The 18,293-nt window shown below is 42.8% G+C and overlaps 1 protein-coding gene across 1 annotated transcript in view; it reads left to right on the forward strand.

The window, feature by feature from the left end:
- Tango6 (transport and golgi organization 6 homolog) overlaps positions 1–18,293 on the forward strand; it is a 166,319-nt gene that overhangs the window by 18,367 nt on the left and 129,659 nt on the right. The window contains exons 7-10 of the mRNA XM_041649662.1: positions 796–878; positions 10,558–10,670; positions 12,494–12,670; positions 16,925–17,054. Coding sequence (XP_041505596.1) covers positions 796–878; positions 10,558–10,670; positions 12,494–12,670; positions 16,925–17,054 — 503 coding nt within the window. The remainder of the gene's footprint in view (positions 1–795; positions 879–10,557; positions 10,671–12,493; positions 12,671–16,924; positions 17,055–18,293) is intronic.

The following is an 18,293-nucleotide window of genomic DNA, read 5'->3' on the forward strand; positions in this document are numbered from 1 at the left end:
TAAAGACATGCACCACTACCACCTAGCTGGGTTTTCCTTTTTTAAGACATTATTTTTTAAAGTACATAAGTATTTTTCCAGAATGTATGTCTGTGCACCACATACATGCAGTTCCTGAGGAGACCAGAAGAGGGCACCAGATCCCTGGACCTGGAATTATGGATAGTTGTGAGCCACCAAGTGAGTGTTGGGAACAACCTGGGTCCTCTGAAAAAGTAGCAAGTGCTCCTAACCAGTGATCCGTTCTCCACTCCAGTTTTTGGATTTTGGGAACAAGGTCATGCTTAAGAGCAATAGAGCACAGGACATGCTTGAACTTGGCTGTGCTGTCTCAGTTGGCTTTGCAGGTGCTGAGATGATAAGCATATGCCGCCATAGCCAGCTCTTCTAATACTCCATTAAAAAGACAAAAGTCAGCCGGGCGGTGGTGGCGCACGCCTTTAATCCCAGCACTCGGGAGGCAGAGGCAGGCGGATCTCTGTGAGTTCGAGGCCAGCCTGGTCTACAAGAGCTAGTTCCAGCACAGGAACCAAAAGCTACGGAGAAACCCTGTCTCAAAAAATCAAAAAAAAAAAAAAAAAAAAAAAAAAAAGACAAAAGTCCTCTGTTTTAGAATGCTTTTCCTGAAACAGGATCTGACATCATCAGAAGCTTCATAGATTCCATGGATATAAATGGCGTATTGTACAGTGGTAATGCTGATTTTCTGGTCTTACCTGGGCTCTCTTACTATAAAACTTTGTTAGTGTCTTCTGTTCAGAAAAGTGATGGAACTACTTTTGTTTGTTTTCAAAGAGATTCCAGAGAATAATATGGTGCCAGGAACTATTTTGGTGACTGAGGAAGAACTTAGTCGATGTATTGAAGATGTATTTAAGGTTGGTAATTCAAGTTGATGATGTTGCTAGTTAAATGTTCATACTTAGTGTTTGAAGACCTTTTGTTTTTGGAAACTCCTGACTTTGAACAATACCTCCTGCTAGCAACGATCTGCATCTGTAATTTTGCCTTTTAACAAGAATTTCAAGAGTTTGGATGAGTAGAGGCTGCTGGAGAAAGGGCTCAGCTGGTAAAAACATATGCTGTATACTGCTTTTACAGTTCAGTTCCCAGAACCTGTGTCAGTTGGTTCACAACTGCCTATAATTCTAGTCCCAGGAAATCCAGTACCTCTGAGCTCCTCAGGCACCTGAACATACCCACATACCAAGACACACACATACACATAATCAAAAATAATAAATCTAGCTGGGCAGTGGTGATGCATGCCTTTAATCCCAGCACTCTGGAGGCAGAGGCAGGCAGATTTCTGTGAGTTCAAGGCCAGCCTGGTCTACAAGAGCTAGTTCTAGGACAGGCTCAAAAAGAAACAAACAAAAAAAAAAAAACAAAAAACAAAAACAAAACAGAAAAAAAACAAACAGGGATGGCGGGATGGCTTTTGTTTTGTTTTAAATTTTACATATGGCGCTAATAAATTTGTAGATATAAAATGTGTGCTTAAAAATTAAAAAATCAGTTGTGCATGGTGGCTCACTTTAATTTACCCAGCCCTTTGGAAGCAGAGGCAGCCCAATCTCTGTGAATTCAAGGTCATCCTGGTCTGCTAAATGAATTCCAGCCCAGCCAGTGCTACACAGTGATCTCAAACCTACAACCCCAACCAAACCCAAAAACAAACAACAACAATGAAGACCCTTTCCACTAAGAAAGTCAGCCATCAGTTTTCTGTAGGTGCTGAGTCTGACCCACACTGCTGTGAAGTAGGGACATTGCAGACGGTAATTGCTCCCTGCAATTTTTGGCAGCCCAGCTGCAGTTGGAAGACAGAGGAAATGTGTATGCTGGAGGAAGATAGTAAACACTGTGTGGAATTTAGCAACAAAGGGAGTGTAATCTTTATTAACATTCTGCTAATACTAAATTATAGAGTAGAGTTTACACGCAGGAAATGAGGAAGACATCTGGAAAGCATGACTTGATCCAGCCACTTGATGGGTAACAAGAGGCTGTTTAGCTTCTAAGAGGCATCTGGGAACATTTCCAGCTGTTTTTTCTCTCCATTCCTTCTGCTCACAGATTTGCTGAGATAAAATCCACACAATGTACAGTGCACTCATTTAAAGTGTACAGTTCAGGCTTATGCACCCATGATCACAATGTAATTCTAGAAAATCTTTCCCCGAGAGAAGCCATTAGCTAGCATTCCTCACTCTCCACCCACCCTTTGCCCTAGGCAACCACTCTGTAGGTTCACCTAAAGAAAATCACACAGTACGTGCTCTCAGCACGATGTTTTTCCTCTGAGGCAGCATCTCACCTACATGCAGTCCAGGCTAGCCTTGACTTTATTGTGTCTTCTGACACCCTTATCTTGATCAGCCTTTCCTTTACCCTTTTGAAAATATAGAATACATTTTTTTACAGTAATTTCAGTGTCTATGGGTGTTTTGCCTGCACATGTCTGTGTACCACATGCATGCAGTGCCCTTGGAGGCCAGTAGAGGGCATCAGATTCCCTGGGTCTGGAATTAGGAATGGTTGCGAGTTGCCATGTGGGTTCCAGGAACTGAACTCAGGTGCTCTTCTCCCTTTGGGTAGTCAGTCTACTTTTGAGGGAATCAACCTCCTTTTGGAGGGGTCAATCCTATTGACTTCCTCCCCGCCACCCCCCAGACAGGGTTTCTCTGTGTTGCTTTGGAGACTGCCCTGGAACTCACTCTATAGACCAGGTTGGCCTCGAACTCGTAGAGATCCGCCTGCTTCTGCCTCCTGAGTATTGGGATTAAAGGTGTGTGCCATCACCGCCCAGCCCCTTGATTTCTTTTCTTTTCTTGCTTTTTTTTTTTTTTTTTTTTTTTTTGAGACAGGGTTTCTCTGTGTTGCCCAGCTGTCCTGGAACTCACTCTGTAGACCAGGCTGGGCTCAAATACGCCACCACTGCCCAGCTCTGATTGTGGCTTCTTCCTTCTTGCTTCCTTGCATGTCTACTGATTTTTGATGTGTTTTGAGATATTATTCCTGTCATGAAGTTCATTTTGGTTTGGTGGTGCTGCTGGGGCCGTGACTCAGGCTCTCAGGTGTACTAGCCCAGCTCTGTGCCTGAGCTTCCAGGACCAAGTGTCCCTTTGTCTCATTGGATAGCCCTTCATCCACCTGCCTCAGCCGTCCAAGTGCTGGAATTATAGACTGTGCCACCACATGTGGTGAATATGATTATTTAAGGCTTTCTGAAGGGGTCTGGCATGTCCCCCGAGACTGACCTTTTACACTGTGTTTAAAAGTCAGGGATTGCCTGCGTGTGTCCTCCTGAAAGCATTAACTGAGGCACTCTAGTCAGCCATACAGGCCAGGCAGCAGTGGCACACACTATTAATCCTAGTAGCCATACTAGTTAGCCGTAGAGGCCGGGCAATGGTGGTGCACGCCTTTAATCCTAGCACTAGAGAGGAATATAAGGCGGAATGAGACAGGAACTCACTCTCAGTGAGATTTCATAGAGGCAAGAGCTCCCTAGTGGCTGACTGCTTTGCTTTTCTGATCTTCAGGTTGAATCTCAATATCTGTCTCTGGGTTTTTATTATTTGTGCTACAATGTAGGTGCTAGATACTCACTTGTATTTCTTCTGAGGAATTCTCATTTCTATGTGCTTTGTGTCTTTCATCCTGCAATTATGTATCTCCAGAAAGGACTAAGGGGCAGCTCAAGTCACTTGTCAATTCACTCTCTACTGAGTTTCTGGGGACCAGGCCCCACAGGGCTTGCATTCTTTTGTGCTCCTGGCATAGTGATTTCCTGCTTTCTTTGCCTGGGAGGTGAACAGGCCCAGGTGTCTCGTTAGGACAGGAAACTCACTGTGCTTTGCTCTTCGCCCGTGTTCTGCTCTTTAGCAGACTGGCCACAACTCAGGGGAAAAGGGTTTTCTGAAGCATTAACTGTAGTGTTTCCCAAGGCTTCTGAAGAGCAGAAGAAATACTATGTAGGAAAGGCTAGAAGATAGTTAATTCATTTATTTTATATTTCCTCATTTCCATTTTATCTCTATTTCCAGATTCGGTGGATCTTAACTTTAATTATCCAAGTCGTTTCCCCATCAAATGCAGCGAATTCTAATTACAGTTGCTTTGTCAGATTGGGGGCATTTGACTCCTCTTTCTGAATTTTTAATTAGTCTTATAGAGAAAGTTGGGATAATAGAAACTTAGATGAGAAGGACCTTTAGAAAAAAATTTAGAATACCTATTTTTAAAAAATACAGACTTTATAATTGCTTCTTAGAATCTTTGGAGTCTAGCTTAAGGATTCCTAAAGTTTTGAAAATTCAGGATGCTTAAGTTGCATGTAAAAGAGTTTAGGATTTGCAGATAACCTAGGCATATCTTTCTATGTAATTTTTTGTTTGTTTGTTTGTTTGTTTGGGATAGAGTCTTGTGTAGCCCAGACTGGCCTTCAACTCAGTATATAGCTGAGGATTACCTTGAATTTCTGACTCTCCTGCCTCTGCCTTTCAAGTGCTGGGATTACAGGTGCCCTGCACAGTGCCTGGTGTATGCCATGCTGGGTCTTGATCCCAAGGCTTTGTGCATTCTAGACAAGCACTCTACCACCTGAGCCACATTCTCAGCTCCTCTTTGTCTTGTTTTTGTTTTTAGAATAGGGTCTTTATAGCTCAGGGTAGCCTCAAACTCTCTATGTGGCTGAGACTGGCTTTGAACTCCTCATCTTCCTGCTTTCACCTCCCAAGTTCTGGGACTACAGGAGTATGCCTCCATACCTGCCTTCCCTGCATGTTTTAAATCTTTGTGACACTTACAATACCTAGTACATTAGAATGATACATAAATGGTTGCTCAACTCTATTTTTAGAAATTATTCATTTTTATTTTACCTGCATTGGTGTTTTGCCTGTGTGTAGCCTGTCGGGTCCCCTGGAACTGTAGTTACAGACAATTGTGGGTCACTACATGGGTGCTGGGCATTGAACTTGGGTCCTTTGGAAGAGCAGTCAGTGCTCTTAACTGCTGAGCCATCTCTCCAGCCCCATCAGGGAACTATCTGTATGTATTCATACATATGCAACCCGCTCCCTAATGTTTCAGTCTGTGGTTGAAACTACAAATACACAGTCCATATATATGGAAATCTGATTTTCTTTTTTTATTTCAGTCTCTCCTTCCATTCTTTCCCCTCCCCACTCCCCATCTCTCCTTCCCTTTTCTTTTTTGGTTTTTTCGAGACATTTGTTACAATTGATGAGCTTACATTGACACATCAATATTACTTTAATTCACAGTTTATAGGAGATTCCACTCTTGATATTGTACATTTTATGAGTTTTCATAAATTAACTTTTCATTTTATAAAAAAGAAAGGAGGCTGGAGAAATGGTTCAGTGGTTAAGAGTACTGATTGCTCTTTTTTTTTTTTTATAGTTTTTCAAGAAAGGGTTTCTCTGTGTAGCCTTGGATATCCTGGAACTCTATAGACCAGGCTGACCTAGAACTTAGAGAGATCTGCCTGGCTGCCTTCCAATTGCGTACTGGTTGCTCTTACAGAGAACCCAGGTTTAGTTCCCAGCATCCACATGGTGGCTCACATGTGTCTGTAGCTCCAGTTCTAGGAGACTAGATGCCTACTTCTGACCTCTGTGGGTACCAGCATGTACTTGGTATATCGATCGATGTATATATAGAAAAACTGCTCATATACATAAAATAAATCTAAAAAATGTGTTTTAAAAATAAGAAAGAAAATCCCCAAAGTTCAAGTGATTTCTTCCAGCGCTCACAGAAATAATATAATAATTTCCCCACCGTGTGTGTGTGTGTGTGTGTGTGTGTGTGTGTGTGTATGTGTGTATGTATGTGTGTGTAAAACCAAGTATTTGTATGTGGTATGAATTGAAGAAGTTTTAAGGCTTTCTAGGGGAATAATTCCAGCCGTGATTGAACTAATTTGAAGCCAAGGGCCAACAGATGTGTGGTTTAAAGCTGTGGGGATTGCAGATGTTGGGTTGTCAGGTCTGGTGCAGTGTAGTGGACATGCCAGGTCCTCCAAACATGTGGGTTCTCCTCTGACGTCGTGAAGGACTTAACTGTGTGACTCTAGCTGACATATTTACCCTTTGAGTTGTAGGGATGAAAAGGTAACTTTTTTGTCTGTTTTGAGATGTGGTCTCACGTAGTCAGGCTGGCCTTAAACTCCTGGTCCTTTTCCCTCTGCTTCCCAAGTGCTGTGCTGGTTTGACAAGCACGTGCCACCATGCCCGGTGAAATAAGGTAACTTTTGATAGGTTCATAGCATACTGTAGCTAGCACATAAGTGCTCAGAAAACTGTCAGTTCCTTTTTGGCTCAAAGAAACTCTTTTAAAAAAAGACTGTTTTAGGCAATATGTTCTGAAAGCTTTCACAGTGCAAAGTACTTGCTATATTAGGTAACAGCCTTGTTCTTTTTCTTCTCATATGTCTTAATTAAACTCAGCAAGTGCATTAGAAGTTCTGGAATGCCACTGTCAAAGAGTCTCTATGCTTGCAGGCAAGGGCAGCATTTGTCTAGCCTAGTCTTTAACAGGTAAAAATCAAGATCCAGCCTGTCTCAAATTTCAATGTTTTATTCAGTCTTTTATTCATCTCAGTTCTATCTGGTTCTGAGTATCCCCATCATGATTTATTAAGAGGAGGCCATACATTAGGACAACAGTTTCATTTATTGTAGTCTCAATTTTAAAAGCATAAATTAAACTTACATTTGTATGTAGCTGTGCATTTTATTTAAAACATGAACTATCATTATTGGCCCTTATGCCAAAAACTTAATACCTAGGGGCTGGTGAGATGGCTCAAAAGTTAAGAGTACTGACTGTTCTTCCAGAGGTCCTGGAGTTCAGTACCCAGCAACCACATGGTGGCTCATAACCATCTGTAATGAGATCTGATGCTGTCTTCTGGTATGCAGGCAAAATGCAAACAGAACACTGTATATACAATAATTAAATTTAAAAAAATAACCAAGCTAATACCTGTATGATAAGTGTAAAAGCTGAGACAGAGAGGCTGGAGAGATGGCTCAGCAGTTAAGCACACTGGCTGCTCTTGGAGAAGACCTGTGCTTGATTCCCAGCACCCACATCATGTCTCCCAACAGTCTGCAATTCTAGTCTCAGGGACCAAGACCCACTTCTGACTTCCTCAAGCACTGGCACATATGTGGTGCATATACGTGCATCCAGGCAAACACTCTTAAAGAAAAAACCACTATACCTGGCTTTTTTTTAAAAAATTTTTTTACTGTGAACTTTCTAATGCTCCTGAGTCCATCTCCCCCATCCTGGGAATAAGGAAGGTGCTACCACACAAAGTTTCTGTGCTATGCTGGGGATGAAATCCATGAGTTGCCAGGCAAGCATTCTGGCAACTTAGCCACATTCCCCAGTCACCTCTATCAAACCTATGGCCATAGACAACTCAACGAGTGCTTAACAGAATTAAGAACCTCAGCTTCAGCCAGGCAGTGATGGTGTACGCCTTTAATCCCAGCACTTGGAAGACGAGACTGGTGCATTACTGTGAGTTCAAGACCAGCCTGGTCTACAGAGTGAGTCCAGGACAGGATCCAAAGCTACAGAGAAACCCTGTCTTAGGGGGAAAAAGAAAAGAACCTCAGCCTTAGAAGGCTATAGTAGTATTTTCCACCAAGGAAGCCTGACAGATGTAGATTTGGGCTTAGTACATGAAAGAATACTATTGATGTTGGAAAAGATGTGACAACCATGTATATATCAAGCAGAAGCATTGAATTCTTTGAAATATCAAAGATATATCATTTATCAACTTGAGCCAAAAGGGACATTGTCTCTAAATCTTTCTACTTTGAAAAATATTGCTATATTTATATTTTTATTTTTTGTTATAATCCTTCCCTTTACCTAGTGGTTGCTTTCTGTCTTCCTCATGGGAATGTTAGCTTCTTCAAAGCTGACTTTGCTCATCCTTGTATTCATAGCACACCAAGCTTGCTTAGCATTTAACTGGCACCTAGTATATATTTGCTGAGCCTTTGTATAAAATTAAATAATATATTTGTATAAATAGCTGTACAAATTTTTTTCTAAATAGAAAGATCATTGATTTCTTAAGAGTTTTAGGATCAACAAAAGTACATTCCTCTGAGAAATTTGCTTGGTTGAGGCTATGTTGAAGTTTGAGTCCAGGGTATAATCATGGGGAAGGGCATGTTTAGCATGCTTGAGGGCCTGGGTTCAATCTCCTGCACTGCAAAAAAATAAAATTTAAAGTATGTTGGCCGTATACAGCCATCAAAGATGCTGGTGCGGAAGGATGGCTCTGCAGCACTTACCTCTGAGAACACAGGCTCCAGAGCCAGACAATAGGCCCTTGGGTTATCTGGGAGATCCCTTCTTTTACCTCCTGTAGTCGGTGATGCCGTAATTAGGCCTGCATATTACCTCTGAACATAGCCCTACAAGGCCCTTCATTTGCAGCTTATGGAAATTAGATCATGCACAGGAAGCGAGCTCCTTACTTATCAGGCTCCACAGAGGAGTCAGGAGGCATGAGGAGTGGGAAATTAGAGTTCATCTAGAGGGACAGGGTTTGCTGGAAAAACAGATTTTTTCACTCTACACAGGGCCTCTACAAGCTTTCATCTCTCAGAAATAGCTTTGATTTGTACCCACAGCACTCTTTTCCAGTTTCCCTGTTCTTTAAATAAAGCTGCTAAAACTAACAGGGAAAGTTTATATATGCATATACAGTGTGTGTGTGTGTGTGTGTGTGTGTGTGTGTGTGTGCGTGTGCATGTGTGCCCCTGTGTGATATGTAGCCATAGCTGGCCTGGAATTTACTATATATTCAAGACTATACTGTACTCTGTATACTATATAAACATCTCTGTCTCCTAAGTACTAGGGTTACAGGCATTTGCCACCATGTCCAGCTTCAAATTATTGTAATTTTTATTTATTTTTTTATTTTTATTTTTTTTTAATTTATTTATTATGTATACATATTCTGTCTGCGTGTATGTCTGCAGGCCAGAAGAGGGCACCAGACCTCATTACAGATGGTTGTGAGCCACCATGTGGTTGCTGGGAATTGAACTCAGGACCTTTGGAAGAGCAGGCAATGCTCTTAACCACTGAGCCATCTCTCCAGCCCTTATTGTAATTTTTAAAAAATACTGAATTAATTATTACATTTACTTTTTGTGCATTATATGTCTGTGTACCTGCTCATGGGTATATGTGTACATGTCTGTGCATACACATACAGAGGCCAGAGATCAGTGTTGGTTGTCATCCAGAGAGATAGGGTCTTCACTAAGCTGGGGCTCATCCAGTTGGGTAGATTGACTGGTCAGTGAGCCCCGGGGGTACTCCTGTCTCTGCCTCCTAGCTCAGTGTTAGAGGCAGTTTTTATTATTTTTTTTATTTTTTGTTTTTTTTTGAGACCAGGTTTCTCTGTGTAACAGTCCTAGCTGTTCTGGAACTAGCTCTTGTAGACCAGGCTGGCCTCGAACTCACAGGAATTCACGGGCCTCTGCCTCCCAAGTGCTGGGATTAAAGGCGTGCGCCACCACCGCCCGGCCTCAGCTTTTTATGTGGGTGCTTGTGTTCTCACAACAACTGCTTTACTGACTGAGTCATCTCCCCAACACCAACTCTCTCTCTCTCTCTTAAAGACTTAAAGATGATTGCTATGTAGCCCAGGTTAACCTGGAACTTGCTGTGTACACCAGGCTGGCCTAAAACTTTTAGTGATCTTCCTGATTCTGCAGATTCTGCCTTGGTGGTGCTGGGATTATAGACATGAGCCATAATGCCCCCTCTACCTGCCTCTGCCTCCTGAGTGCTGGAATTAAAGGCGTGTTCCACCATTGCCTGGCAATTAAGATAGAGTTTCTTACTATAGCTCTGGCTGACCTCACCCTCACAGAAGTCCCTTGCCTTGGTCTTCTGAATGCTGGGATTTTTGGATGTGAGCTACCATATCTTTTGAGCATTTCTTGACTTGAAGAGAATAGAGCTGCCATATAGCATCATAGTTTGGAACCACAGTGAACTGTTTTGTTTCTACTTTAGGTTTTGTTCAATTTTCCTTCTCTTTCAGCTCTGAGGACTTAGTCCAGCACAGGCCCTACTACTGAGTTCATGGTTCTGTCCTTCAGACTGGTTTTTAGTTTTCCTATTTGATAATAGTTACTGTTAATCAGCCTTCAGCCGCAGGATCGTTACTGCACAGATCACAGTAGACTCATCAGGAGATACAGAGGCAACCAGAAGCTAGGAAGGAAAGGGGTCAGGAAATGGGTGAATTCCTGACTTTGGGCTGTTTTTCAGTCTGTCGGTGAGAAGGTGCTGGAATTCACATAGCCAACATGGTTCTATTGCCAGGTTCAGCATAGCCATGGACACTAGAACTGTGCAACTTAGGAGAAAGTTCTGTGTAAGAAAAGCTCTAAGTTCTGTGGAAGGCTGGTGTTGAGTTCTTGTTGCTCTGGCTGGTCGTGGTTTGTCTCATCATGTTCTTGTGTCTAGGTGTATGTAGTGGCAAACGAGCCTCTCCCAGTATTGCTGGATGCCCTGCTTCCGCTCCTCGGGGTGATCTTTTCTCTCTACTGTTTTACCAGTCAGAGTGTGTCTCACATAAGGTAAGCAAACAGAATTTCTTTGCTTATAATTTGAATCCCATTTGTTTATAAACAGTGAAGTTTAAATTAGGGTGCTATTTTTTTCAAAGGTAGGAAGACGTTTGGGGATTCTCTCACTCATTTTACACAGAAAAGAACAAGGATTTTTACAGGTTAAGGCGAACTGGATGTAGTTTTGGGGGTGATTTTCTGTAGTCTGTTCTATACAGCAGAAGTGAAAGCTGTTTCCATGGGTAAATATGCCATTGTTTGAGCAGTAAGAAATGCTGTATTTACTGTCTCTGGGAAGGAGGAAACAGGTGATGGATTATAATTTCCTGGTGGAGTGCTGGAGAACAAGTCTGAAAAGTCTGCATGTGAATTTAGTATATCATAGTTTAGCCAAATTTGGCATCAAAGATGCAGAGTTTTCATTCTAAAAGGAAGGGCTTATCAGTCTTCCAGAAAACACTTTTATGTGTTACTTTAAAACTGATTCATGCCCGTTGGTGGTGATGCATGCCTTTAATCCCAGCACTTGGGAGGCAGAGGCAGGAGGATCTCTGAGTTTGAGGTCAGCCTGTTCTCTAAGAGCTAGTTCCAGGACAGGTTCCAAAGCTACACAGAAATCCTGTCTCAAAAACCAAAACCAAAACCAACCAACCAACCAACCAACCAAAACTGATTCATTTAGGGGCTGGGGAGATGACTCTGGTGTAGGAGCCATGACTGCTAATGTAGAAGACCCTGCTTCGATTCACAACACCTACATGGTGACTAACAACTGTAACTCCAGTTCCTGGGCATCTGATGCTGTCTTTTGTCCTCCACTGAGCACTGCATGAACATAGTGTACAGATATACATGCAGGCAAAACATTCATACACATAAGATTAAAGAAACAAGTTAATTTTAAAAAAGATTTTTTTTTTTTAATTTTTCGAGACAGGGTTTCTCTGTAGCTTTTGGTTCCTGTCCTGAAAAAGATTTATTTTGTATTACCTGTTTTCAGTTATTTGTGGCATTTCTCTCACATGGTATGAGTTTATAGTTACATCCTTCCTGAAGTCTACAGAATTTTGATTTGGGGCAGGCTGAGGATGTACCTCAGTGGTAAAACACGTGCCTGGAATGCATGAGACCCTTGGATTTGAGCGTTAGCACTACAGAGAAAAAAGAAAAAACAAACAAAACTGATATGCAACAGTAGTACTTCTTTACTGGGTTCCTTGAACAGGATGTATCCTGGAGTCCCTAGCACAGTTCTGGCAAACAGTAAGCTCAATAACTCATAGCAATCATTAGCATGTTTGCTAATAGTGAAGAAAGGTACTCACCCTGTATTTATGACTAAAGGCATATGTAACCATGCCCAGCCTAAAAGTAAAAATCTTTAAAAAAAAACCTCTAGCACTGTTGCAGTCTCATCAAAGACTGACAAGGAGGGTGCCTGTATCAGTCTAGCCCTTTGTACTTAGATATGCTATTTCTTGGTCACCAGCTGTTGATGCCCTGAGAATAATTCTTTTTTAGTGCATGCTTTCATTCATAATGTCTTAGCACAAGTAGAACACACTTGAAGTAAAAATAATAATAATAACACGATGCTCGTGTGGCAACCAGAGCTGCTTCCAGAGCCAGCGGTTAGGCTGTCCCTGGGTGACTTCCAGGGCATTTGTACTCGGAAATGTGAAGGATCCACGCTTTCTTCTCCTGCGTGTCAGCAGCCAGTGACAGGGCAGCATTTGGGTACCCGACAGTCTTTCTTTCTTTTTCCGAATAACTTGTTAGCTGCATGGAGTATGATGACAGGCTCGTTCATTCATAACTGCTTTTTCTGCCAGGTCGCTTTGCCAAGAGATCTTGTTATGGATTCTGGTGAAGCTGGAAAGGAAGAAGGCAATTGCCAGCCTGAAAGGATTCTCGGGGTTGGACAAAGCTGTGCCCTCCCTCCATCCTCAGTGTCAGTTTAGAGCTGCCATGCACGGTGGCGTTGTGATTACCGTCCAAGAGACCGTTAGGTGAGCTCACCCACCCACCCTCTGATGTCAGACCTGATAGAATTTCATATATTTCATTGTTCTGCGAGGCAACCACTAAGGGGCGCTGTTGGAAAGGAAACCAGAAACAGGCAGCCAAGGCACTTGCTATTTATGATCCTTAAAAAACCAGAGCCTTAAATGACCCTCTGGGTGTTATTCCAAGATGCCAGCTAACAGTAGGTGCGGTTTACTGGAGCTTCACAGCTCCACACCACAGCAAGCCCAGCTCCCAGTTACAGCTCACTGCCATTGAGCCAGAGCAAAGGGCAGCTCACGTACCCCCATAACACCAGAGCAATCCAGTTCTGTTTCTGACTCAAAAAGCAATATGGTTTTGTATGCCTTTAGTGATCCTTTTTTTAAGTTAAAAAATTATTTATCCATTTATTTTATATGTATGGTGTTTCGTCTGTATGCATGTCTACATACATGCCTTGTGCAGGAGAGGGTGTCTAATCTCCTGGAACCTGAGTTACAGATGGTTATGAGCCACTGTGTGGATGTTGGGAATCAAACCCAGGACCTCTGGAAGAGCTCTTACCTGCTGAACCATCTCTCTTGCCCGCTCTCCAGCCTTATTCCTAATGGAAATTGTTTGATTACTGAAGTTGGTAATTTTATAATGAGGTTTGATTTTCATAAGAATGGATTGGAAAGTACTTACTAGGCTGGGCAGTGGTGCCGCAAGCCTTTAATCCTAGCATTCTGGAGGCAGAGATAGGATCTGAGTTCAAGGTCAGCCTGATCTATAGAGCTAATTCCAGGACAGCCAAAACCACACAGAGAAACCCTGTCTGGAAAAACAAAACAAACAAACAACCAAACAAAAAGTACTTAATACATCCTAGTAGAGTGGATAGTTTGTTTCTACAATATCTCCTAGTATTTTATTTTCGTGGTGCTGGAGATTGACATGCATCCAAGGCAACTGAGCTGTGCTCCCAGCCCTGCAAGTCTGTACTTTACATTGTTCCCTCTTGTGATGATCTGTGGAGGAGGATGCTGCTTTCTCAACCCAAGCTTCTGTTGCCTGGAGATGTGTAGTATGTCACTGGCCCAGCCGCTCCCTTCTGGTCACGTGCAAAGTGTGGCTCTTTGTAGAAGTGCTTAAATTTAACTTTATATTCATGATTAGCTCGCCGAAAATGTAAAACATATACTGAATATGATAAACAAGGAAAATAGAAAAAACATAATATTAAAGTAGAATTATCAGACTGATGGAACCTTCCTGAGAACCATTAAATATTAGCAGGTCTATTAACTGAGCCCATTGAATATGAGTTTAAAAGTATTTGGCATGTTTAATTAGTACATGTATATATGAAAACCCAGTTCTCATTGAAACTATTATTTTACTTCCTGATGAGAATATAGTTAGTAACCAGTGATTAAATGAATATGTACTGCCAGAAGCAACCACTCCTTAAAATCTGGGTGTCTGTTCCAGTTAGGGGTACAGCCCTTTTGGCATTGTAGCACACACACCAAAAAAAAAAAAAAAAAAAAAGTTACATGAACACCTGGGTTTAAAAAAGAAAAATGCCCATTGACACTAAGATTGAAAACAGTGTGTGTATGTGTGTGCATGTATGTATATATGTGTGTGTGTGTGTGTGTGTATTGTGTGTGTGTGTGTTGGCAGGGCAGGCAACTTGATCTGTTTCACTTTCTCTCTGCCATTAGCCTAGCAGAAGTTTCCAATAAGAAGTTGTTTTAAAGAAATTTTAGCTGTGTGGTGGTGGCACACGCCTTTAATCCCAGCACTTGGGAGGCAGAGGTAGGGGGATCTCTGTTAGTTCGAGGCCAGCCTGGTCTATGGAGTTAGTTCCAGGCCTGGACTACATAATGAGACTCTGTTTCTGTTTTTTGTTTGTTTGTTTTTTGTCTTGTTTTCCAAGACAGGGTTTCTCTGTAGCTTTGGAGCCTGTCCTGAAGCTTACTCTGTAGACCAGGCTGGCCTCTAACTCACAGAGATCTGCCTGCCCCTGTTTCCCGAGTGCTAGGATTAATGACTGAAACCCTGGGCATCATGGTGCACACCTTTAATCCCAGCACTTGGGAGGCAGAGGTAGGCAAATTTCTGTGAGTTCAAGGCCAACCTTGTCTACAGAAAGAGTTCCAGGACAGGTAGGACTGTTACACAGAGAAACCCTGTCACAAAAAACAAACAAACAAACAAAACCCCAAAAGATAAACAGACAAAAACAAAAAACCCAACTCTATATGAGCATTTATATATGACTTTGGAGCTAGATTTTTACTTTGTTTGTTTGTTTTTCTTAATTTATTTATTTTTATGTATATGAGAGTTCTACCTACATATACACTTTTATGCCAAAAGAGGGCCTCAGACCCCACTAGAGATAGTGGTGAGGCACCATTTGGTTGCTGGGAATTGAACTCACTGGAAGAGCAGTCAGTGCTCTTAACTCCTGAGTCATCTCTCCAACCCTGTTTGTTTTTGAGATAGGCTTTTTCTGTGTAGCCCTGGCTGTCCTGGAACTCACTTTGTGGACCAGGCTGGTCTTGAACTTACAGAGAACCACCTGCTTCTGCCTCCTGACTGCCGGGATTAAAGGCGTGCGCCACCACCACTGGGCTTATACTTTTTTATTGTTGTGTTCGTTCACTTATTATAGCTTAGACTAGTCTTGAACTTACATGTAGCCCAGGCTGGCCTCAAACTTGAAACAATCATCCTGTATCATCCCAAGTGTTGGAATTATAGGGATGAGCCACCACACCAGCTTTCTTTCTTTCTTTTTTTTTTTGTTTTGTTTAGACACATGTGACATTTTTTGTTTTAAATTTTCAATGTTCATCCTGAAAGCCACTTCCCTCAGGAAGTGGTACTAAAGCACTACAAAGTGTTGTACCTCTGCTTCTAATTAATACTTTGCATTCTTCAGCATGGAGGTACAGGAAAATATTTTCAGGGTCTACCTAACGAAGATCTACATGGAAATAGTGCTGTTTTACAAGGTTACTGTGAGGTTCTAGGCTTCTGAAGACTCAGTAGGTAGAGCACTTGTGCTCAGGCCTGAACCTGAGTTGATTCCTGGATCCCATAAGGTATCAGGAAAGAACTGAGTTCTGGGAATTGTCCTCTCACTTCCACGTGCAACTTTATGCCAAGACACATGTGCCCCTCTAGTCACACATGTGTCCCTGTAGTCACACATGTGCCCCTGTAGTCAGTCACACATGTGCCCCGGTAGTCACACATGTGTCCCTGTAGTCACACATGTGCCCCTGTAGTCACACATGTGCCCCTCTAGTTACACATGTGCCCCTGTAGTCACACATGTGCCCCTCTAGTCACACATGTGTCCCTGTAGTCACACATGTGCCCCTGTAGTCACACATGTGTCCCTGTAGTCACACATGTGCCCTGGTAGTCACACATGTGTCCCTGTAGTCACACATGTGCCCCTGTAGTCACACATGTGTCCCTGTAGTCACACATGTGCCCTGGTAGTCAGTCACACATGTGCTCCTGTAGTCACACATGTGTCCCTGTAGTCACACATGTGCCCCTGTAGTCAGTCACACATGTGCTGCTGTAGTCACACATGTGTCCCTGTAGTCACACATGTGCCCCTGTAGTCAGTCACACATGTGCTGCTGTAGTCACACATGTGTCCCTGTAGTCACACATGTGCCCCTGTAGTCACACATGTGCCCCTGTAGTCACACATGTGTCCCTGTAGTCACACATGTGTCCCTGTAGTCACACATGTGCCCCTGTAGTCACACATGTGCCCCTGTAGTCAGTCACACATGTGCCCCTGTAGTCACACATGTGCCCCTGTAGTCACACATGTGTCCCTGTAGTCACACATGTGCCCCTGTAGTCACACATGTACCCCTGTAGTCAGTCACACATGTGCCCCTGTAGTCACACATGTGCCCCTGTAGTCAGTCACACATGTGCCCCTGTAGTCACACATGTGCCCCTGTAGTCACACATGTGCCCCGGTAGTCACACATGTGCCCCTGTAGTCACACATGTGCCCCTGTAGTCACACATGTGCCCTGGTAGTCACACATGTGCCCCTGTAGTCAGTCACACATGTGCCCCTGTAGTCACACATGTGCCCTGGTAGTCACACATGTGCGCCTGTACACACAAAAGAAAACAGACCTTTAAGAAAGAAAATGATGTTGGTTTTGAGAGAAAGTGCTATGTTTGGTGACATTGATGTGAAACACTCTTACCCGGTGTTGCAGTAATGACGAAGATGAAGCCCTGTACCAGAAGGTGTCTTCGGAGCAGAGCCAGATTGAACATCTTGGGGACTTGCTGTCCCACTGCCAACAGTGTGGTTTGGCAGGAGACTTCTTCATCTTTTGTTTGAAGGTAGGCGCTCACAGTCACATCTCTTCTTCATTCTGGGACAGCTGCAGTAAAGCCTTTGACTTTTTAAGGCATTCATACTTTTAGGTCCTAAAATTTAGCTTCCAGTTTAGGGCAAATGAACAGAAGACAAAGAGTAATTCAGTTTCTGATAGCTTTGGAGTTGTCAAGAGGACACATCAGTGGGACCGATGTGCTCTGTCTCCTTCGCTGGGTGGTTTGCACTGAGAGGTTAGACATGAACAAAGCAGCCTTGTTGATCTAGGAAAGAGTTAAGCTTTGCTCCGTGTTGACAGTAAGAACCCTTTTGAAGTTAATAGCAGGTTTTAGAGCCGCAGAGTAATCCCTTATCCTTTCTGACTGTTGTGCTGTCAGGTATTTGGAAAGGAGACAGCCGCTCTGCCTCCCTCATTTCACTCTGTAGCCACTTGAAACCTTTTCCGTTTCTTGCCGAGTGCCTGTTGTGTTTCCTTTGGCCCTAATCTCTAGATGTACCCCATAACATTAGCCCTGCCTGATGTCTGCTGGAGACCGCCAGCTTTGCTTTTCCCACTTTCTCAAGCTGTCTGGGAATGCGAAGCTGATGTTTCTAGAACCTGCAATAGGGCTGTTTCTTTTCTGTGCTCTCTCATCTCCATGTTCACGCTCCCCTCCATCTCAGCCATGTGTTCTACTTTCTAAGCAGAGGTTCTCTTATTTGTGTGCTTTGTTTCCAGCTGTCCTTTGGTTCAGAACACTGGCAGCTCTTCCAGAGGACCTGGGTTAAATTCCCAGCACCCACAGGGTGGCCTACAGCCCTCTGGAATCCAGTGCCTTCTTACCTCTGTAGGTACCAGACACACACACAGAGTATACATTCATACATTCAGGCAAAACACTCTTACACATAAAAGAAAAAAAATAAATGAATTTTTTTTTTCTTTGTAATGGTCCAAACCAGCCAGGTGTGGTCGTACATATCTGTAATAGCAGCAGTCTGGAATCAGAGGTACAAAGAGGATTTTGAATTTCAGGCCAGCACAGGTTGCATAATGAGACTGTTTCCAAAAACAAAACAAAACAAAAAACTATCACTACTACCAAATCAAAATACTTTATTCTAAACCTCAGTTTGATATTTTGTTTGTTTGTTTTTTGAAGGGTCTCATGGCCTCAAACTGTCTAGCCAATGATGATCTTGAACTTCTGATCTTGTCTCTACTTCCTGAGTGCTAGGATTACAGGCCTGTTTTATATAGTTCT

Source organism: Microtus oregoni, unplaced genomic scaffold (assembly GCF_018167655.1).
Source record: "Microtus oregoni isolate MIOR12 unplaced genomic scaffold, Mior012 000004F_ref0000308, whole genome shotgun sequence".
NCBI lineage: Eukaryota > Metazoa > Chordata > Mammalia > Rodentia > Cricetidae > Microtus > Microtus oregoni.